Here is a 24,331-nt window from a genome sequence, read left to right as displayed (position 1 = left end):
GGTCCCTCAGCCCGGCTGCGCCCTCTCACAGTCCGGAAGCCCTCAGGGATGTCCACTTGCTGGGTTAGGCCGCTCCCCGGGTGATTGGGCCTAAACTGGCAGTCAGACATCCCTCTGGCAGCTCAGGAGCCCTTGGGGGATGTCTAACTAACAGCTGAGCGCTGCTGCAGAGGTGGGAGAGGCTCCTGCCACCGCCGCTGTGCTGGCCAGCCATGATCCGGCTTCTGGCTGAGTGGCACTCCCTCTGTGGAAGCACACTAACCACCAAGAGACAGCTCCTTCGTCTAGTGTCTGCCCCCTGCTGGTCAGTGCGCATCATAGCAACCGGTCGTTCCACTGTTGGGGCCAATTTGCATATTACCCCTATATTATATATGCTTAATTTACAACTTGTAAGATTTGCATAAGTATTTTAAAATATGCATGAAAACTTTTAGAAAAGAAATTGATATGAGACAGATACCAATATACTATGAATTTTTCCTTCAATAGACTTGTTAGATTAATAGATAACTTTCCATTTCTTCTGTAAATAATATTAGCTTAGATAACATGGGAAGCTGAATTTTTGCAGCTAGTAACTCTGGTAACTATCCCACTGAAGAGTATGATGACCAAGAGGCAGTTGTTTCCAATCTTTCATGCCAACTTTTTATTACTGTATATTTGTCATTCAATTAACAGATGCAGTGCTTTGCAAGGACTTAAAGTTTGGCAAATAGATATAAATTAGAAAGAAAAGTCATAAAAATTTAGAAGACACTCTGATTGTTTTAAATCCTTGATGATATGTATCGATGTGGTTTATGCAAGAAAGCTAATGTAGAATCCCATTCAGTGAATCCTCTGTGCAAAGAGAAAGCGTTGGCTATATCAGGAGATTGGAGAATAAATGTTCATTTATAAATTTTATGTTAAAATAAAAATGTTTAAATTATGTATGTGTATCTTTATTTTTTTATGATTCCCTCTGACCATCTTTTCAGTTTACTTACTGTTTGTTCTGATTGTATTGGATACTAGGGCATCTATTTTAATAATAAGTTCACACATATGATGCAAGCATTGTTCTAAGAATTTCATCTGAATTGGCCACATTTGAGCTCTGTAACAACCCTTTGTCTTCTTTTTATAAAGTTAAGAAAAATGGACTTTACAGAAATAAAGAATTTGTCCAGGGTCAAATAACTAGAATGGTGACAAAATTAAAATTAATATGTAGACAGTTTTACCTTAGTATCCAAACTTTTAATCAATTCTCAGTACTATGTAAGAAATAAGACTTTTTACAAAGATAGTGTGATACAAACTTCAAATTGACAAAGACAACATGAAAAATGTCTATAGGATATTAGTCCAAAAATTCAAAAGGAGAGAGATTAGCCAATAGTGTCAGGCTTTTCATTAGAAAATGTAACTTGCAGAAAGTCAAGTAAAGTTCACTTCAAGAATAAAGGATGCTTCGTTTTAGGAAGTCTGTTCTTATAACTCTGCATTTTAATAGAAGTAAAATAATATGGTTATCTTGATAGGTGTTGAATAGGTATTTTCTAGAAATATAAACTTGCTAAACTGAGGAAGTGTAGAGAGATATTTCTTTAACATGATAAAAATGTGTATCACAAATTAGTAGCCTGAATAATATTTAGTGGTGAAATATTAGAAGTAAAGACAAGAATGATAAAAAGTTGTCTTCTAGTATTATTTAAGAGTATTTTAGAAGTACTAACCAGTTACCTAAGAGAATTAGAAAAGGGATCCAATAAGAGGTATAATAGTGGAAAAATGAAGGCAGTATTGTCATAATTTATATATGACTAGAGGCCCGATGCACAAAATTCGTCCAGAAGGTCATTCAGCTGTCTGGTCTAATTAGCATATTACACTTTTATTATTATAGATAACATCACATATATACATGCAACATAGAAAGGAATTACCTGAAACATCTTAAATAACAAGTTTTGTAAAATGGGGAAGTGTTAAGAAAATTGTGTGTGTGTGTGTATACACAAAAATGTGCTAATATATGTTATATAATGATACGTACATATTAAAAACAATAGCTTTTATAAAATATGAACCAATAATCACCAGTTAGAAACATGGTGGGAAAGAAGCTTTTTTAAAAACCACCACCATATATTCTCCAGAAATATTAAAAACTATAATGTCCTGCTTAAAACTATAAAGAAGATTGAATAACTATTATATAGAAATAACTTGTTTTTGACTAGGAAGACTTAATTGTTTTTAAATATGATAATTCATTCTATATCATTGTAGTTCTAATGAGAACTTAAAAAGATATTTTGAAATGATGTTTGATTTTTGATATTCATCCTGGAGAGATAAATATGGCAATAATCAAGAAAATTCTCAAAAAGAAGGAAAATTTGGCATATCATATGTTAAAACAAAATTATAGTAACTAATAAGACTATTTTGTACTGGCACATGATACATAGATAAATCAATAGGATTATATGGAAAGTCCAGAAATAAACCAAGTTTATATGGACCTTACATTATAATACAGAAGACATTTCAAGTTAGGAGATTAATTGAACAGTATTTATTGATTGCTGGTTGTGTGCCAGTTCATAGGTTCTTTTAGGACACAACGGAGGGTCAAGGCTATATCCTCAGTGCCTCATAACTGGCACACAACTTCTTTTACTTTCTAGTTGAAGACAGCAAACATAAACAATAAAATATATCCAGTGATTATATGTGAAAGGGGATGGAAAATGGTAGAAGGTAGTGTTGTAGGTAGAAGGGATGTCTCTCCCATAAGGTATCATTTGAGCAGAGATCTGAAAGAAATGAAGGAACAGCAAAGTAATCAAAATCCTGAGGCATGAGTGTAGGTGAGTTATTTATGAGCATGTTAGCTGCCTTAGTGTGAACCACATGGGAAAAGAAAGAAAGCTCAGTCCATCTGCTTAGCAGCGAAGTGTATAGTAATTAACAAGGAAATGGTAGATCCAAAGGTACTAACATGGAAAAGCAGCATGATTCCATGAAAAGAGCAGTTTTCCAGAAGACTGTGTTTAATTTGATCCCATTTAGGTAAAACAAACACATCTAGAGTCTGGAATTGTTTATCAACATGGACCTGTTTTGCTTTCCAGTTTATATATTTCAGAATGTTTTTGTTTTGTTGGTAAGATACCATATTTAAAACAGAAAGAGATGCTTCACCTTTGATTCTATAGCATTATTTTTTAAAATATGAAGAGAAAATGGAAGTTTCTGATAAAAGAAACAAGTCTCTCTGATTTGAAGGAGGCAGCAGAGTGTATTGAAAGGGGTGGGCTGGAATCTTACAGACCTCCGTTCTAATGACCATCAGCTACTTCCTGCACTTGTGACTTACGGTAAGTTCCGTAGTGTTTGTTTCTTCACAAGTAAAACAGGACTTATGCTTAGGGTTATAAGAATTAAGTAAATGTAAGTTTCCAATACATACTTCCCCCCCGCCCCCCAATTTATTTGCAGTAATGCTGGGATATTTCTGCCATCTTAAAAACAAAACAAAACACCTCAGGAATGATGAGGCCAGAGTTTGTATTATAAAAATAATGTGTAAACTGATCAAGAGTGGGAATACTAATCAGACTCTGTCTTAAAGAGCTTTATACTACTACAGTAGGCAGGTAGTCTGTATGTTGCCTTGTCCCAGAAAGTATCTTAGGCAGATCACAAAAGTTTTGTGATAGAAGAGCATAGGTTAAAATGTGATGGCAAGCCCTGGCCGGTTAGCTGAGTTGGTTAGAGTGTCCTCTTGATACACCAAGGTTGCAGGTTGGATCCCTGGTCAGGGCACATGTAAAAATCAACCAGTGAATGCATAAATAAGTGGAACAACAAATCGATGTTTCTTCCTCTCCCTCTCCCTCTCCCTCCCCCCTCCCCCTTCTCTCTCCCTCTTCCTCTCCCTCTCCATCTCTCTCCCCCTCTCCCCCTCCCCCTCCCTCTCCCTGCTTTTTCTCTCTCTAAAGTTTTTAAAAAGTGATGGAAAAAGTGAAAAGCAAAGGTGAGGACATAATGGGATGAATGAGGGCAAAAATGTTTTTACACAAGAGTCAACCCTTTTTAAGACTTCTTGCTGCCAGCGAAAGACTGTTTATATATCACACAGTGTACATTACTTATGAAATAAAAGACATTTATAATCATGGAAGAAATTGAAAATAGATTGGAGTGGAAAGAATCCTGCTTCTCTCTATCCAACCTTCCCCTACTCCCCCCACTACTCTTCCCTCCAAAGCCTCAGGCTTGGATGGTGACTCAGGTGAAATTTTAAAAACATTAATGACACAGGCTTTGGCTTTTTCAGAATACAGGAAAAGAAGGAAACTTCCCATTTTTTAAAAAAATGAAGCATATGTAAATAATAACATAAAAAAATTTCGTAGACTTATGCTTCTTAAGCAATTTTGGTTTCAAAACTTATCGACACTTTTAAATATTATGAAAGGTCCCAGGAGCTTTTGTTTATGTTGATAGTATTTATTGATATTTACCACATCTGAAATTAAAACTGATAAATTAAAAATACTTTAATTCATTTAAAAATAATAGGTTAGAAATGACATCTAAAATTGTAAAAAATCATCTTCTAAATGGAAATAAATGTTGGTGAAATGAGTAGCATTTTTATATTTTTAGAAATCTTTTACTGTTTGGCTTAGTAAGTACATCTGGGATCCTTATGTCTTTGATGCACTGTTCTCACTAGTCTTTTCAAATCTTTGTGCATCTTCTTTTTTGAAACTGCACTAAATAAATGGTAATTTTTTTGCAGGTTAGTTATGTGCAATCTGAAACCAAATGAAGGAATACTTTGTACTCTAATATATTGAAATCCATTGGTCTCTCTTGCCATCTGAATGGATTTTTTACAACTCTGATGATTTTGTAAATTATATATTGGTCATTTGGAAAATATTGTATCACTGAATTGGGCATCTCTTCCACGTGTAACATTTCATTATATATTATTTATTATCACCACTCTTCTCAGCGGAGGAGCCTGTAGGTATTTATTATGAAGCTGTCAATTTCATGGTGTAGATAATAAGCTTTCTAGTATTCTGATTTTTCTCCTGAAAGCTCGAATTGTGTAATTGGCAGTAAATATTGCAATTGTCTTCCTTGAAGTAAAAAGCTGACTTTGAACATATTTGAGAAAATGTCTGACAGATACCCAAGTCTGAATGATCATAGTTTGTAGTTGTTTTTGCAGGTAAAAGTGATCCGTGAATAAAGCAGCTACTTCAGCTTGCAACTCAAATAATTGTTCAGGTGCTTCTCAAGGTAGCTATCAGATTTTGTTGTGCAGTAGAAGTGCTTTATGAGTATTTTCTATTTCATTACTGAGAATGTTAAAAAGATATATCCTCAAAGTATTAGGTTTAATACATTAATATTTTTTACTGCTTCAACAAGTAGATTCTTTTTTTTTTAAATATATTTTAATGATTTTTTACAGAGAGGAAGGGAGAGAGATAGTTAGAAACATCGATGAGAGAGAAACATCGATCAGCTGCCTCCTGCACATCTCCCACTGGGGATGTGCCCGCAACCCAGGTACATGCCCTTGACCAGAATCGAACCTGGGACCCTTCAGTCCGCAGGCCGACGCTCTATCCACTGAGCCAAACCGGTTTTGGCACAAGTAGATTCTTAAGTGAAACTGGCTTCCGCCTTGCTCCTAGATTGTGTGGTAATGAAGAGTACTTACTGCTTTGTGTCATTGCCTTGAATCATGTTAAGGTTCTGGTAGTTTTACCCACTATTGGCTGTCTACTATCAGTAGTAAGTCAACATATTGCAAAGGGCACATAATGTCTTAGTAATACCTTCAAAGTGCCAGGCCCTTGAAGGGCCTAAGGGACACCCAAAGGTCTTTGGACCCCAATTTTGAAAACTGCTGCTATATACCAATCTCACATGAGTATTGATGCAGGACAAATTAACAAGTAGAATGCAGCATGTTACTAAAATAATAGTACTTTTATTAGGCCTAGGTGGCATTCCTTTTCTGAATGTAAGGATAATCAAGTATTCAGGAAATCTTTTACTACATTAGTAGCTTAGGGAAGGAAATGCAGATAATGATTATAAGGTTTCTAAAAATTAAACTGATTAAACTAAAGCATCCTTTAAATATTTAAACCCATAGTAAAAAGGAATAAAAAATGCTTCCTGAATAGGACATGTGGCCGAATTTTTGTGTACCAGTAACTATCTTTATTATGTATTGTTTTCAAACGAAAGTCATCATCTTTCCCAGTGGTAAGCAATGAAAGTACTCCCATTAAAATCAGAAACAAAGCAAAATTATCCAGTATTGTGTAGCACATCATTATCATTCTTACATTGATTGGAAATTACTATATAATGTAACATGCCATAATGATAAAGAGATATACTCATTTGAAAAAATGGATGAATTCTGATTACAGGTAATACAATTATAAACCTAGAAAGCCTCAAAGAAACAACTACTAAAACTGTTAGGAGTCATAGGATCTCAGATGGCTGCCTAAAATTTTCATGTCAAATTTCAAGCTTTTCCTACAGTAAAACTTTCCTACTTACTGTTTAGGGAATACAATAAGGATAGGAATTTTTAAAAAGTAAAAACAAAACAAAACACACACCTATAAAAAGAAATATATAAGCCCTAGCCGGTTTGGCTCAGTGGATCGAGCGTCAGCCTGCGGACTATAGGGTCCCAGGTTCGATTCTAGCCAAGGGCACATGCCTGGGCTCTAACAACCCCCCTCCCCCTTCCAGTGGGGGGTGTGCAGGAGGCAGCCGATCAAGGATTCTCATCATTGATGTTTCTATCTCTCTCCCTTCCTCTCTAAAATCAATAAAAAATATACATTTAAAAAATATATAAGATCTAATTGAAGAAATATATATTAAAATGAATGAAATATAAAAAGTTTAATATTTTTGTGATAGAAATATTAAGCTTTGTAAGGATAGCAATACTTTCTGAATTAATCTATAAATCAGAGCAGTAGTTGAATTCCAATAGGATGCTCTTCTGGAGTGTGGCAGTATTGATTCTACATTTTAGCTGTAAGGAAATTCTGAGAAGACTAATTAGAGGAATGGGTAGGTAGAGGGGTTTGTCCTGTCAGCCTCATAAAAAATGTAGAACTCATATAGTATTGACAGAATATATAAGTCAGGTAATAGATTTCAAAATTAGACCTCAAATATTTGGGGTTTAGCATATGATACATTTTAAGACATTTTCAGTAAATATTTTCGGATAGCTGGCTGATCATCAGGCACAGATGTTGCTTATGTGTAGTTATCAATTCCTATCTGCTTCCCTAGTTTCTAGTAACTTTCCATGCCTCAGTATGTCTATTCCATCCTGAATGCTGGTACCAATTGATAATTTTAAGACTTAGATAATTTCCCACCACATATATAATGAAGTAATTAAAACTCTAGCTAAGAGGTATTGAAACTGATATTTATTATAAGGCTATTCATGGGCCAGGATGCTAGCTCATTTAATTTCACAGCTCTTAAGTAAAATTAATCTGTTTTGTGAAAGAAGAAACAGATTCTTATGCAATGCAATTTGATCATTATCACATAGAATTCAGTTCTAAAGTTTGTCTTCATTGTACAGTTGACCGTTGAATAACACGAGAGGTTGTGGCACCGACCCCATGCGCAGTCAAATCTGAGTATAACTTTTGACTCCCCCAAACTGAACTACTAATAGCCTACCTACTGCTGTCAGAGGCCTTGCCAAATAACAGAAACAGTCAGTTAATAAGTATTCTGTTACATATATACTGTACTCTTACAATAAAGTAAGCTAGAGAAATGTTAGCCAAAACCGGTTTGGCTCAGTGGATGGAGCGTCGGCCTGCGGACTGAAGGGTCCCAGGTTCGATTCCGGTCAAGGGCATATACCTTGGTTGCAGGCACATCCCCAGTGGGGAGTGTGCAGGAGGCAGCTGATCGATGTTTCTCTCTCATCGATGTTTCTAACTCTCTATCCCTCTCCCTTCCTCTCTGTAAAAACTCAATAAAATATATTTTTAAAAAAATGTTATTGAGAGCAAAATACATTTACAGCATTTATTGAAAAAGATCTGTGTATAAGTGGACTTGTGCAGAACTGGATTGTTTAAGGGTCAACTTTAGTTAGGCAAACTGCCTCTTAAAACTGAATTGTGTGGCCCCTGTTTATCTTCCAGGTAAACCTCCCTGAGCTCTAAATTCCTCCTGTACTGATTTTCTTAGTCTTCCTCCTAAATGTCTAAATTTGGCCACTTCATACTTTTGCCTGAGTACTTCTCTTTGCCATTAACATATTTCTTATTCCCTTTCCCGCCTGTATATTGTTTAAAGGTCATGATTCCCAAATAATAGTAAGACAAGCGTACATGTAAACAACTAAAGCAGGATGAAATAGTATCAAAGGAAACAAGTAGCATGCACAGAGCAATCATTTTGAGTAGTATTGGGGATAAAGAAGACTTCTGTGAATGGATTACTTTTTATCTGACCCTTGAGAAGTTAAAAAGATTCAGCTAGGTAGCATCTAGGGCAGTGATGGCGAACCTTTTGAGCTCGGCGTGTCAGCATTTTGAAAACCCCTAACTTAACTCTGATGCCGTGTCACACATATAGAAAATTTTTGATATTTGCAACCATAGTAAAACAAAGTCTTATATTTTTGATATTTATTTTATATATTTAAATGCCATTTAACAAAGAAAAATCAACCAAAAAAATGAGTTCGCGTGTCACCTCTGACACGCGTGTCATAGGTTCGCCATCACTGATCTAGGGAGAAAGGAATATGAGCATCAGTATGGAGGCATGGTTGGTCTGTGGAGAGAGAGGAATTGGGAGATGAGACTAGGAAAGGCAGTTTGGGACCAGATTATAAAAGGCCATGCTCCTAGTTTGGCTTTCTTTCCTAAAAAAAGAAAAGATTGGGAGTGGACAACGAATAAGATTTTGGTACTTTTCTTAAAGCTTGGGCTTATAAAAATCGAAAACTACAGTAGTCCCCATTATCTGTGGTTTCAATTTTCATTACCCTCGGTCTGAAAATATTAAATGTAACATTCTAGAAATAAATCATAGCTTTAAATTATGTGATGTTCCTGGTAGTGCAATGATGAAATCTTACGTCATCCCATTCCTTCCCATGGGGAACATGACTCATCCCTTTGTCCAGGGTGTCCACACTGTATAAGGGTCAGTGCAGGGCAATAGATATTTTGAGAGAGCCCTAGCTGGTGGTGTGCAGTTGGTTGGGGCATCATACCATATACAAAGAAGTGGCAGGTTCAATTGCTGGTCAGGACACATACCCAGGTTGTGGGTTCAATCCCTAATCAGGGTGTGTACAGGAGGCAGTCAATCAATGTTTCTTTCTCACATAGATGTTTCTCGCTATTTCTGTCTCTGAAATCAATAAAATTAAAAAAATTATAAAATAAATTTTTATTAAAAAAAGGATTTTGCCCAGCCGGTGTGGCTCAGTCGTTGAGCATCGACCTATGAACCAAGAGGTCACAATTCAATTCCCGATCAGGGCATATGCCCGGTTTTAGGCTTGATTCCCAGTAGGGGACATGCAGGAGCCAGCCAATCTATGATTCTCTCTCACCATTGATGTTTCCATCTCTCTCTCACTCTCTTTTCCTCCCTGAAATCAATAAAAAAAGAAAGGACATTTTGAGAGAGAGAGAGACCACATTCATATAACTTTTATTACAGAATATTGTTATAATTTTTCTATTTGATTATTAGAGTTGTTAATTTCTTGCTGTGCCTAATTTATAAATTAAACTTTACCATAGGTGTGTGTGCATGTATAGGAAAAAAACATTGCATACATAGAGTTTGTTACTATTCCTGGTTACAGGCATCCACTGGGGGTCTTGGAACATATCCCTCATAGATAAGGGAGATTATCGTATATTGAAACAAAAAGCACAGTTTGGTTGACATATAACTTTAAAAGTGTGAGAGGTTCTCTTACATAATGTGTTTCTGAGATAGCATTCTGAAGCCCAACTAAAGAATGGCAATTTCAGTTGTCAAATGCTTATGCACATTGGTGCATACATTTATATTTATGTATGTATAGAATATTTTTAGTCAGCAATACATGGGCCTTTTCTTTTTACATTTAAATACCAGCTAATCATTTTACATACTATATACATTTATCCTTGAGATTTAGTATATTTAAGTTAAGCATATTTAACTAATTTTTTATCTGCCTATTACCAAAATCTGTTTTTAACTATTTACCAGCTGGAGTTACCTATTAGTTATTGCATTTTTTAAATTATTGTAACTAAGACTTACTAATTAATAAAATAATTATGAGGGTTTTCGCCCTGGCTGGGTGGCTCAATTGATTGGAACTGTTGTCCTATACACCAAGCATGTCAAACTCGCAGCCCACAATGAATGTTTTTGCGGCCCAGCCAATGTAATGGTATGTAAGAAACGTTTTAATAAAAATTTTGTAACTTAATTCTTACAATATCCTGTTACACATAATTATTAATAACGAACTACAACGTTCAATAATGACTGATTACTATAATCGTGTTGCATTCATTTCACTTATGTGCCTTACACGCAGGCGCACTATTTCTCTCCACTCATACTAGCAGCGAATATTTCAGCAGCCCATTGCCACGTCATTAGTCTTGTACTGACTTGTTTGGTGTGTGCAACAGGAAATAATTCGCCTTTGGAGGACAAGAAAAATAGGTTTATTTGTGATATGCTTATTAATCTGTGCAGTTATTCATTGTCTGGTAAGTTAATGTTCAAAAAATACCAATTTTTATTAAAATGTTCTATATTTTATGTTAACAATTACTCATTTATTTCAGCCCTTTGTATTCAGCATGTCTCTATTGAAATAAACCTACGTTTCTATGAAAATGGAAGGTGGTTGTTTTTTTGCGGCCCACATAAACTTAAACCTTATTTATTTGGCTCATGTTAGCCTTTTTGTTTGACATGCTTGCTGAGCACCAAAAGGTTGCAGTTTGATTCCAGTCAGGGCACATACCGCGGATGGGAGGCAACCAATCGATGTTTCTCTCTCACATCGACATTTCTCTCTTTATATATATATATATAAAAATCAATAAAAACATGTCCTCTGTTGAGGATTATTTAAAAAATATCTTTTTAAAAAATTAGTATTTTTAAGGTACAGGTAAGCAGAGAGTAAAGCAGTTAAAATTTCTTAATACCTTGAAATCTGTGGCACAATTTTAAAGAACATACATGTTTCAAGAATGTTACTTTTAGGGTCCACCAGTTGACAGAATTTAAGTCTTTATTTACAATGTACTTACCTTCCTGAGTGTAGTATATCTGTTTCTGATTTTATCGCAAACTTCATTATATTTATGAAAAGTGGTAAATGACAGGTACCTATAAAACCAGAGAAAGGCATATACTAAACTCTCTTAATTTATTGGAATAAATTTTTTATTTTGTTCAACATATGATCAGCATATTTTGAGTGTTACCTTTAAGATTTGATTTTATAAATAAGGTTTTCTTTCTAGGAATTTGAATGTTGGAGTATTAGAAGTATCCACGGAAAATAAATTGATTTCTTAAAACAAGTAATTATGTTGGGATGACTGAAATATTTAATAAAATTTCTATAATTATATTAGGACTTAAATGAGTTGATGTTTTGTATAGCAGTTGTATTATTTTGTCTGTGTAGTTTATAGTGATGTACTTCTTTTTGTGTGTTTAGCCGTATATGTGGGAGTCCATGTCCTGCAGTGTGGCCCGATGTAATCAAACTACCATATTTCAACACCATGAAACCAAAGAAGCAATATCGTCGAAAGTTAAGAGAAGAATTTGTTTTGTAAGAAGGGGATGCTTAAACATCCATATTGCATTGAATGTTTTTTTGTTTGTTTGTTTGTTTAGTTAATTACTCTGAATTCTAAATGTTACTCAATTCTCTATTGACTAAAAGTAGATCTATCACAATTATTCTGTGTCATTTTATTTTGAGTTTCCCTTTGCTACATGCAAATTATCATTTCACCACCATTATGGAATCAGTGGTTTGTGTTTGTGTGTTAGATTTGGTACTTACATAAGAAAGAACTTTTACATTATTTTAAATTTTATTGAAACCATCTTTCAAGTTACTTGAGCTCAGGTTTTTATTTTTATGGTAGGAAACTATTCTGTTCGATTCTTAATTTATGTTATAACAGCAAATTGCCCATAGAGTAATAAAATATACTATTGTTTGCCAAAATTAAAATTGTTAGAATGATAGTTATAAAAATATGTGTAAGTATTTTTCAAAAGAAAATTGATATTTACTGGAATAAAGTATTATTAACATGGTATAAAATGCTAGTACTTGAAATAAGCTTCTAAAGAAACATTAAACTTGTTTCAGAGACCATGAATGACTTTTTTAACCCTCTCATGTTAGTATTCCTGCAGCCGCACTAGACCTATTTGATTACATGCTGGCCTTGGATCCTAGTAGGCGCTGCACTGCAGAACAAGCTCTTCAATGTGAGTTCCTACGGGATGTGGAACCCTCGAAAATGCCCCCACCAGAGTAAGTGACTTTTTATTATTAGATCCCTTATATAAAGAAACTGGATAGTTTTAAAAACATCTGTATATAACTTTCAGAAGCTTTTTCATGGTTAAGTCAAAATAAATAAATAAAAAGAAATAGAATAACAGTATAAAATATATAATTTGCATATCTAGAATGCTTAATGTTCAGCTAACCATAAGACTAACAAAAGTAGCCTTCCTCTAGCCAATTTTATTAATATATTTTAATTCAAAGAATATATTTCTGCTGCAGCTTATTGTAGTACCCATACTACTGCTTATACTATTAGTTGGTGTTGCTAAAATTTTGAGTGCTAATGCTAAATATTTTTCATGTGTTACATTCATACTCTCAGGTGAGTATTATCATCATCACCATTTTACAGAAGAGGAAGCAGGCTCAAAGAGGTTAAGAAACTTGCCCAAGAATAGAAATACAGTAAAGGGTGGACCCCGCTCTCAAATTCAAGTTAGTCCAATAAGAGAAAGAAGTTCTAATATATTCCTTGGCAAACTATATAATAAATTTTTTATATATATAATAAAATTTTTAATCATTGGATAAAAGAATATTAGTATCAAAAGCCTGTATAAAATGAGTTTATTGTCCAGTGCGGGGGGCTGTGGAATGCATAGAGTTTGGGAGTCAGAATAGCTGGGTTCTTGAAACTTTACTCTCTTGTGGCTCCTATACTTTCTCTAAGATTGATTTGGGGAAAGGGGAGAGGACAAAGCAGATTATTTGGTTCTTCTTGGCAAGATCTAGAAACTTTGCAGGGATTTTTTTAATAATTTAAAAAATGCCGATGAGCGTCATAAAGCAAGCCTGTGCGTACAATAATAAAATATTTCCATGTAATACAATTAACATATTGTAAATGAACAAACATGGGCTTTGGAGTTCAAATCTTGACTCTCACTTATCACTTAGATTGGGTTTACTATATTTCTGTGAGACCCTCATACTCAGCTTCATTAAGTTTTTGCTGTATACAAATAGCCTTTGTGGAGATGATTTGAAAGGCTTAAAGGATATATCATCTGACATATTGAGAGACCTGAATTATTCATTGTTGAATTGTCTCATGGATTTTTGTCGGGTTTGCTTATCAGTAGCTATTAGCTGTCATGAAACTTTGGCTCTAGTATCCCTTTAAAGAATTTTTTTCAACTTTGGATTTGAAAATTTTTCTCATTTACATTTATATAGAAAAAAATAATACAGTGAGCATTCATATGTCCTTCACCTAGATTTAACAGTTAATATTTGGGCATATTTGCTTTATCACTCTATGAAAACTTTTATCTGAACTGTTTGAATAATATATTGTGGAAGTGATGCTTCATTTATAAGTGATTCTATAAGAACTAACACTAATTCTGTATAAAGCATAAGAAATTTAACATTGTAATATTTAATAGCCCATAGTCAAATTTCTCCACAATAATTTTCTTTTATTCCCCCCCCCCCTTTTTTTTTAGGGCAGAGCTTACATATTTCATTTAGCTGTCATGTGTTTTCAGTCTTGAATCACTCTTTGGATAAGATTTTTATGACATTGACACTTTTGAAGAGTACAAGCTAGCTGTTTTGTAAAACATTCTAAAATCTGATTAATTGCTTTCTTAATATCAGGATTAGAGTAACATTTTTTTTTTTTTTGCAAGAACTAGCTAGGTAGTAACGTGTGCTTCCTGCTTTATCATATCAAGAGGAATATAATGTCATTTTTCTTATATTGATAATGTCTAAGTTGATCTAAATTGATATCTTGGTTTAGGTATTACACATGAAAGAATTCTGGTAAAACTGTATGAAAGTTCAATTTTAATCGACATCTAAACTTTTTAAATCAATGGTTTAAATAGTTGCAAAAGATGTAATTTTCAGTCTATCATAAATGTTGATTTGACACTTAAATGGAGCAGTTACATCACTCTTAAAAATATATTCAATGAAGTAAAAATATCTTATCTTTATATTCACAAACATTCCCTTAGAAAACATATGAAGAGCTCTAGTCCTTTGGCTTAGTGGATAGTCAGCCCGTGGACTGAAGGGTTTCCGGTTCGATTCCGGTCAAGGGCACATACCTTGGTTGCAGGCTTGATCCCAGGCCCCAGGGCCACATGCGTGAGACAACCAATCAATGTGTCTCTCTCACATCGATGTTTCTCTCTCTGTCTCTACTCTTCCCTTCCATTCTCTCAAAAACTCAGTGGAAAAATATCCTTAGGTGAGGATTAACAACAATAAAAATGTATGAAGAAACTAACAATTTGACATTGCTCTTTTTTCATTTTGGACTTACATTGCTTCTGCAGATTTTTAATGCAGCATATATTTTTGCTTGAAAGCATTAATTGATTACCTTGTGATACATTTTTAAAACAAATATATGTATTCATATAAATGGAAATTTGATTTTTAAAATCTAACTACGAAGTTCTTTTTCTTCTTAATTTGTCATTGCAAATAGTAATAGCACACATTTCAGTTAAGAAAAGGAAAAAAATATTAAATTTTGTTGGAAATGCAACCTAATGAAATAAGTAGGGCTAATTTCCCCATGTAATTTGCATATCTATCAATTAATGGTACTTATTCTAGATTGCAGTAGTTCCACATTAATTTTAGTATTATTTTAATAAGTACCCTTGTAAACAAGCATTTGAGAATAGGTGGAGTTTTGTCATAGTTATATCACTGAGTTTTAAATTCCCTCCATATTATATCTCCAAAACCACATAGTAATCGGTCATCAAAAATTATTTTAATGACCTGTCAGATATAAACTTAAGATTTTTTTCTCCTTTAGTGTTTTTGACAGTAAATCCTGGAAACTACATGATAAAGATAAGTTATTCAGTCATTAACCACTTAATTTTTCAAATTTTGGGAAAGTAAGCCAAAGAAGCTTTACGAATACTTACTAAAATACTTATTATACTTGTTACTTTTTCTTTTCATTTATACTTGTTTAATCCAGTATACTTAGAAAAGGTTAGGAAGTCAGCATGTCATTCCAGTGTTACTTTGCAGTCAATTTATTAAATTGTTTCTTACTACATTTTTAAACTATATATGTTTTTTGTCAAAACCTTGGAACTATAGATGTATTCCCTTCAATTTATGAAAAGTGTCTCCCACATAACTTAATTGAAAACACTTCATATTATCAAATGTAACACCTAAATTCACTGTTTTTATCAGAACATACCTGACTATATTTTTTTCATTAAGAATAAACATTGCCGAAACCGGTTTGGCTCAGTGGATGGAGCGTCGGCCTGCGGACTGAAAGGTCCCAGGTTCGATTCCAGTCAAGGGCATGTGCCTGGGTTGCGGGCACATCCCCAGTGGGAGATGTGCAGGAGGCGGCTGATCGGTGTTTCTCTCTCATCGATGTTTCTAACTCTCTATCTCTCTCCCTTCCTCTCTGTAAAAAATCAATAAAATATATTTTTTAAAAAAAAGAATAAACATTAATACACATTTTGATGAAAAATCTGTAAACCAGTAATAAATTATGGGATATATCACTAAGGCAGTCAGGTAAAATTATAAAGATGTCAATCTAGTATTTAAATAAAAAAGTTATATAAACAATATTACCTCATTTTGTAATATGAAATAGATAATTAAAATTATAAATTATTTATGAGCTAAGGACGATGAAGAAAGGCATGGCATTCCTTTAGGAAATATGTGTATATAATACACTCTTCTGATCAATTTTTTAGGAATAATCAAATGAGAGTGGGGTATTAAAAAAACACAAAAAATAACTCTATTAATTGTGTTAGATGTCCTGTCAAACTTTTCTGAAGTATTTAATGAAAAGAGAAAAAAAAATATATTGTTAAAAAGTGAATTAGAATGGCACCTAGCCTATAATTTTTTTTTAATAGCAAGTATAAAGTATTAAATAATGCATAAGGTAAAATATGACCAGCTGTATTTGCATAAATATTTCATGGTGTGATTTAATAAAAATAGCTTTAAGCTACCTTTTTGAATGATGATAAATGGAATCAAACATGAATATATTGCCTAACCATGCCCGAGCTCTTACATATGTTAACGTATATTACCTCTACCCTATAATGTATTGTTATCTCATTTTTAAAAACATGGAAATTGAGGCGCAGAAGTCATTACTTGCCTAATGAGACACAATAAATAAGTGGCTGAGCCAGTGTTCGAACCTTCAGAAAAGAACATAAAAATGTGCTCATCCTAGAAAACATTCCTGGTGTATCTGTGAGTCAGCGTCACTGAGTTAATACTGTGTTAGCTATTTGTTGGGTGATGTTTATCTGTCCTAGAGATGAGTGTTGAAATCATCCATAAAGAATCTCTTACCTTAAATTATGGGAGGGAACAAAGCCCTTTTAGTGGATTTCTTTGCTTTACACTCATGGGACTCATTTTCATAAGAGCCACGCATTCCCAGAATATTTGGATGGTGGAAGTAAAATCACTCGTTACTGCAGTACTGTAGTACATCTGATTTCAGAATATCCCCACAGAGGCTGAGGCTACACATCTTATAAAAACACATGCGGGCCGGGGGAGAAAGAGGGGAGGAGAGGCTTTGTCGGGATTATGATGCCTTACAGCTTCCCAATATCAATATTTCCAATCGTCCCTTTGTTTGTTACTCCAGGAGGTTTTTACACGCTGAGGCAATGCGCCATAGTAAGATGGCTGAGAGGTATGCCTTTGTTTTGTTTTTGGACCTCAGGTGCATAGACTTGGTTTAATCACAATCCTTGTATCACTCATCATTGGTCCATGCATGGCTCTTTTTTTTCTTTAGTTACTTAGTTATTTTCAATGGTGTTGATAAGCAGCTATGAGCCTACCAAATGAAAGCTGGAATCTTGAAAACAATCTACTTTAATCATATCATACCTTTCCCCACTCCAACCCTACACCACTACCTATATCGCAGAAGTCATTACTTGCCTAATGAGACACAATAAATAAGTGGCTGAGCCAGTGTTCGAAGCCATCTACATGTACTCATAATAATTTATATTTTTTAATTTTAGTTTTTAATTTTATAAAAGGGGGGTCATGCTGTTTGTATTCTTTTGGGAATGACTTTTTTTTTTTTGCTTAATATTATATTACATTGCTAAGATTCAACCATGTTGTTGCATATGCCTTTCTTTTATAACATGACATAAGAGTAATTGTAAAAGAGGAGGTATGAAAGAATTTGCTGAATGTGCAGGCCATTCTCAAAGATCCATTGTAGGAAAGAGGACATGTGGATATTGAAATTACTTTAAAACAATTTTAAGTGTACCCCCTTAAAAAGTCTCATGTATCCTTAGAGGAAAACATGTATAGGCTGAAGACTGCAGACTTTTATCACCAGGTCGCGGCTTCTTAAGGAAAATTGTAGTTATTTTGGGCAAGTTTATTAACCTTTCCAAGCCTTAATTTTCTTATTTTAAATAGACACAATATTGGATTATTAGGGTAAAAAGAAAATATTTATAAATCAAATATTTAAGTCTCTTTTTAAGCAAAAGTTATTCTGCACGGTTGTCAGGTTTATGAAATTACATTCAGGTAGAGTTGTTTCATAATTGAGGGTAATTTTGATGATACTTGCTAGTTATTCAGAACTTTTGTTGATGAATAATGAGCCTGGATTACCTATTTTTGAAATGCCTCTAGCATCAGTTTAATTCTAGGACATTTGCTTACAGCAGCAAATACAAGGGTATTAAAAAGTTAAAAGTTTTTGCAAGAAAATTTTTCACAGTTGGTATGTCTTAGTCTTTGTACTTTCAATCCTCTGTCTAGTCTAGTTTCTGCAAATGGCATATTTTTTGCCTTTTTAAATATCGTATTCAATGTATGATGTTCTATGATAAGAATTGGCTTTAAAAGGTTATACCAAGGATCATTGTAACCCATTTTTATACATTATTTTTTTAAAATATATTTTTATTGATTTCAGAGAAGAAGGGAGAGGGAGAGATAGAAACATCAATGATGCAAGGGAATCATTGATCAGCTGCCTCCTGCACGCCCCCTACTGGGGATCAAACCCGCAACGTGAACATGTGCCCTTGACACCAGTATCGAACCCTGGACCCTTCAGTCTGCAGGCTGACGCTCTATCCACTGAGCCAAATCAGTTAGGGCTGACCATATTTTCTTCACTTACAGTTTTTAATAAATGATTATTTAGTGATTATTCAGAAGCCACCATCTGTTTATAAAGGTGAAGGACCGAAGGAGGTGTGCATCAAGGGCAATTTTTATTGGAACAGTTTGTAAAGCCTGTGTGTGAAGTCTTCAAGAACAACTTGCAGGGGCGTCGGAGTGGCAATTTGGTTGTTAAGAAATATTAGCATTTTGTTAAGAAATGCCACTGAGAAACAATTTTATTCTTTTTTTTCTAGCCTTCCTTTATGGCAAGACTGTCATGAGTTGTGGAGTAAAAAGCGAAGAAGACAGAAGCAGATGGGCATGACTGATGATGTTTCCACAGTTAAAGCCCCCAAAAAGGACTTGTCTCTGGGCTTGGATGACAGCAGAACGAACACACCCCAGGGTGTGCTGCCAACTTCACAACTGAAATCTCAGGGCAACTCGAATGTGGCACCTGGTCAGTAATGCTTCCATGGTTTTCTTCCAATTGTTTGTGGCTACTGTTGATTATATTGTTCTAGTGCTAAGGCATTGGAGGTTAAAAGTTGAACATTAAGGTTTATTCACTGAACTTGACATTTCTTTATTATTTGCTTGTGCCAGTACACATGTGTTGCTGGTACTGGCACCGCAATATTAAGCAATGTCAAGGTAAGATGAACTTACAAAGAGGGACTCAAATTACATATGACTAGTCATTAGTCAGATTTCTCTACTTTCTTTTTCCTCCTAGTACAGGAATCACTAGGTCTTTTGCTAACACTGTTCTCACTGAGGCTCAGCATTTAATGTCTGAATGCTCAAAAAGTAAGGATATAGGAAAAGAGCCAAAAATTATAATAGAAGCTCTTTTGTACTGTCTATAATATCCTTAGAAGTTACTCTTAATATATTTCCCATTATATTATAGAATCTCAAAGATTGGAATCTGATTTTTTGTGCCAAAAATGACTTGAAGGATGACAAAGAAGGATATTTGGGGAAAACTTACATTTCTTTCTCTGACTCAATCTATTGTAAGAGTAAGCTTCTTCATGAGAAATCAGTCTCTTCAGTGTTAACTTTTTAAAAATGGAATCTATTCCCTCATTTGGCCTCAAGAAACCAGAAAGCATTCACGTTTAGTTTAATTTGTGTGTGTGTGTGTGTGTGTGTGTGTGTGTGTGTGTGTGTGTGTAGACAGAAACTAATATGAAATAAATACAGGCATACTTTATTTTATTGTGCTACACTTTATTGTACTTCATAGATATTGCAATTTCCATAAATTGAAAGTTTATGGTAACCCTGCAGTGAGCAAGTATTTCAGTGCCATTTTTCCAACAGAATTTACTCATTAGTCACATTTTGGTAACTCTCAGAATATTTCAAACTTTTTCATTATTATATTTATTGTGGTGGTCAGTGATTGATCTTTTATTTTTTAAATATATTTTTAATTGATTTTAAAGAGAGGGGAGAACATCAACGTAACAGAGAAACACTGATTGATTGCCTCCTGTATGCAACCCAACCAGGGGTCGAACCCCATATATGCCCTGACAAGAAATTGGTGACCTTTTGGTGCATGGGACAATGCTCAACCAACTGAAGCCACACCGGCCAGGGTGGTGATCAGTTACTATTGTTCTTGTTTAGGGGCACCCCAACAGTGCCCATAGAAGACAGCTTACTTAATTGGTAAATGTTATATGTGTTCTGACTGCCCCATTGACCTTTGACCATCTCTCCCCATCTCCTTGGACCTCCCTATTCCCTCAGACACAACAATAAATTGAAATTAGGCCAGTCAATAACCTCATAATGGCCTCTACCTGTTTAAGGGAAAGGAAGAACCACACTTTAAATCAAAAGCTAGAAACGATTAAGTGTAGTAAGGAAGGCATGCCAAAAGCAGTGTCAGACCAAAAGCTAGGCCTCTTGCACCAGTTAGTCAAGTTGTGAATGCAAAGGAAAAGTTCTTGAAGGAAATTAAAAGTACTACTCTAATAAACACACAAATGGTAAGAAAGCTAAACAGCCTAATTCAAAGCAAGGCCATAACTCTCCTCAATTCTGTGATGGCTAAGAGAGGTAAGGAAATGGCAGAAGAAACATTTGGAGCTCGTAGAGATTGCTTCATGAGGTTTAAGGAAAGAAGCTGTCTTCCTAACCTAGAAGTGCCAAGCAAAGCAGCAAGTACTGATGGAGAAGCTGCAGCAAGTTATCCATAAGATCTAGCCAAGGTAATTAATGAAGGTGGCTACACCAAACAACAGATTTTCAATGTAGAAATACATCCTTAAGCTGGAAGAAGATCTAGGACTTTGATAACTAGACAGGAGAAGTCAAAGCCTGGTTTCAGAGGACAGGCTAACTCTTGTTAGAGGCTAATGCAGCTGGTGATTTTAAGTTGAAGCCAATGCTCATATACCATTCTGAAAATCTTCATGTCCTTAAGAATTTTGGTAAATCTACTCTGCCTGTGCTTTATAAGTGGGACAACAACGCCTGGATGACAGGACAGCTGTTTACAGCATAGTTCACTGATATTGTAAGCCCACTGTTGAGGCTTAATGCTCAGCAAAAAAAAAAAAGATTCATTTCAGAATATCACTACTCATTGACAATGCACATGGTCACTCAAGATCTCTGATGGAGATGTACATCGAGATTAATGTTCTTTTCATGCCTGTTAACACAACACCCATTCTACAACTTATGGATTAAGGAGTAATTTCAAATTTAAAGTCTTACTATTTAGGAAATACATTTTGTAAGGGTATAGCTGCCAGAGATAGTGATTCCTCTGATGGACTTGGGCAAAGTAAAAACCTGGAAAGTATTCATCATTCTGTATGCCATGAAAAACATTCATGATGCATGGGAAGATTTCTAAATAACATTAACAGGCATTTGGAAGATGATTCCAAACCCAGTGGATGACTTTGAGTGTTCAAGACTTCAGAGGAGGAAGTAAGATGTGGTGGAAAGAGCAAGAGAACTGGAAGCAGAAGTGAAGCCTGAAGATGTGACTGAATTGCTGCAACCAATCTGATAAAACTTCTAATGGATGAGAGTTGTTCCTTATGAGAGAGAAAAGAAAGTGGTTTCCTGAGATGGAATCACCTCCTGTGACGATTGGTGAACTGATAAAGGATTTAGAATACCACATAAACTTAGATGATAAAGCAACTTCAGTGTTTGAGAGGTTTGACTCCAATTTTGAAAAAAGTTCTACTTTGGTAAAGTGTTATCAAATAGCATTGTGTGCTGCAAAGAAACTGTCACCCCAACCTTCAGCCACCACCACACTTGGTCAGTCAGCAGCCATTAACATTGAGGCAAGACCCTCCACCAGCAAAAAGGTTATTGACCAGCTGAAGGCTCAGATGATGGTTAGCATTTTTTAGTAATAAAGTATTTTTTATTAAGTATGCATATAGTATTTTTAGAAATGATATTGTTGTATACTTAATAGACTTCAATATAAAATAAATATAGTTTTTATATGCACTGGGAAACCAAAAAATGTGTGTTGACTTGCTTTATTGCAATATTTGCTTTATTTGTGTGGCACCAAACCCACGTTGTTTCCAAGGTATGCCTGTATGTACTAGTATATATGTGTGTATGTGTGTATGTAGAGGTGGTAGTTTATCAAACATGAAAAAGTAGTCTAGTACATATTAAGAGATGAATAAATATTGGTTGGTTAGTTAATTGATAACAGATCTGTGAATCAGATTTGACTTTTGGTGGTTGAGTATAAATATAGATTAGATTAGCTGAGAAAGCTTGAGTAAGATTACCATTAATGCTTTCCCATGTAATCTGCACGCTCATACTTGACCTTGGTCAGACAACATTAAAATATTGATACATGTTACTTTAAAAACCAGCAGCAATTTTTATTTCTTGTAGAGAAGTATTCTTCAGAATTTCTTGATAAGTGAATTTCCCTTATACATTAAAATATTTTATACATATCTCTGGAAAACATGTCTGTTGTACACATTATGATGGCTGTCTAAATCAAGTTCAGTTTATTTTCATGTTAAAAATGTGTAAAATATGGAGAAAGGCAAAAGAGAAGCAATAGGAAGTTTTCTTAATTTGCATTTAAGTTACATGTTTTATATACCATCTACTACTGAAACAGGATCTGAGAGGTCAGTAATATGAAGTGTGGATGGTAGTCAGTTGTCCCAGGTTACAGTTGTCATCTTCCTTAACAAGACTATCAGGTCTTTATTTCTGCTCCTTTTTATGGAACTGTTGTTCTTATTCCACTAGCAAACCTAGTGGAAGGTTAGTTATTTCATTCTATTTTAGCTGGTAAAAAATGAATTGCCCTTTCTGGGCTCATTTTGTTATCTACATATTTAATAACCCTATTTTTTTTTTAATTCTTTTTTTTTTTTAAATATATTTTATTGATTTTTTACAGAGAGGAAGGGAGAGAGATAAAGAGTTAGAAACATCGATGAGAGAGAAACATTGATCAGCTACCTCCTGCACATCTCCTACTGGGGATGTGCCCGCAACCCACGTACATGCCCTTGACCGGAATCGAACCTGGGACCTTTCAGTCCGCAGGCCGACGCTCTATCCACTGAGCCAAACCGGTTTCGGCTAATAACCCTATTAATGGTGGATAGTTTAATTTTATTTTTTTGTTTTCCTTTTTTAAAAATTCACTATTAAGTGAGAATTCTAATTTTTTTGAAATAGGAATGTATCCTCTTTGCTTAATTTTCTTCGTTAATCAGTAAGGGTCTTAAAATAGGGAAATGCCACTTCTGTAGAGGAGACACCATAAAGAGTACTTCTGAACTCATACAGAGACTGCCTCTGTTAATAGAGAAATGAAAGGGAAAATGAGGAAAAATAGCCTTTGGGGTGTAGTAATCAAACTTTGTTCCTTATTAATGCTGCAGGTCACAAGAATAACTTATAAAAGTTTGATTTAATCTAAAACTGATATCTGTAATAATAATAAAAGCATAACATGCTAATTAGACCGGATAGCCGAACGAACTTCTGGACATCCTTCCAGATGACCTTCCGGATGAAGCCAGGGCTGCGAGGGCTGAGGCAAGCGGCTGAGGCTGCAAAGCCAAGCCCCTTGCACGGATTTCATGTGCATTGGGCCTCTTGTTATATAATAAAAATATCTCAAAATCTATAAAGAGAGAATAGAAAAAGACAGCATTCATCATCAGTTTTTAATCTTTTTGGAGTGTTTCTTCTATGATGTAGTCATGGAAATTGCTTATCAGTGTCTGTAGTATTATGTTGTACTAGAGGCCCAGTGTATGAAATGCGTGCCCTGGGTAGGGTCCCTCGGCCTGGACTGTGCCCTCTCGCAATCTGGGACTCCTCAGGGGATGTTGGACTGCCTGGATTGGGCCGAAACTGGCAGTCCAACATCCCCCGAGGGATGTAGCAGTGCGTGAAGTGGCAGGCAGCTGGGTAGGAGCCCGAGCCAGGCTCAGCGCTTGGTGCTGCTAACCACTTGCT

General features: G+C 34.9%; 1 protein-coding gene across 1 annotated transcript in view; it reads left to right on the top strand.

The window, feature by feature from the left end:
* The window catches only part of CDK13 (cyclin dependent kinase 13), a 108,586-nt gene that overhangs the window by 80,090 nt on the left and 4,165 nt on the right, over positions 1 to 24,331 (top strand). The window contains exons 10-12 of the mRNA XM_023751009.1: positions 11,810 to 11,926; positions 12,515 to 12,646; positions 19,081 to 19,286. Of these exons, the coding sequence (XP_023606777.1) occupies positions 11,810 to 11,926; positions 12,515 to 12,646; positions 19,081 to 19,286 (455 nt within the window). The remainder of the gene's footprint in view (positions 1 to 11,809; positions 11,927 to 12,514; positions 12,647 to 19,080; positions 19,287 to 24,331) is intronic.

This window comes from Myotis lucifugus, unplaced genomic scaffold, assembly GCF_000147115.1.
Source record: "Myotis lucifugus unplaced genomic scaffold, Myoluc2.0 scaffold_18, whole genome shotgun sequence".
Taxonomy (NCBI): Eukaryota; Metazoa; Chordata; class Mammalia; order Chiroptera; family Vespertilionidae; genus Myotis; species Myotis lucifugus.
Note: the sequence above shows the minus strand (reverse complement) of the source record. Positions and strands in the feature narration are given on the sequence as shown.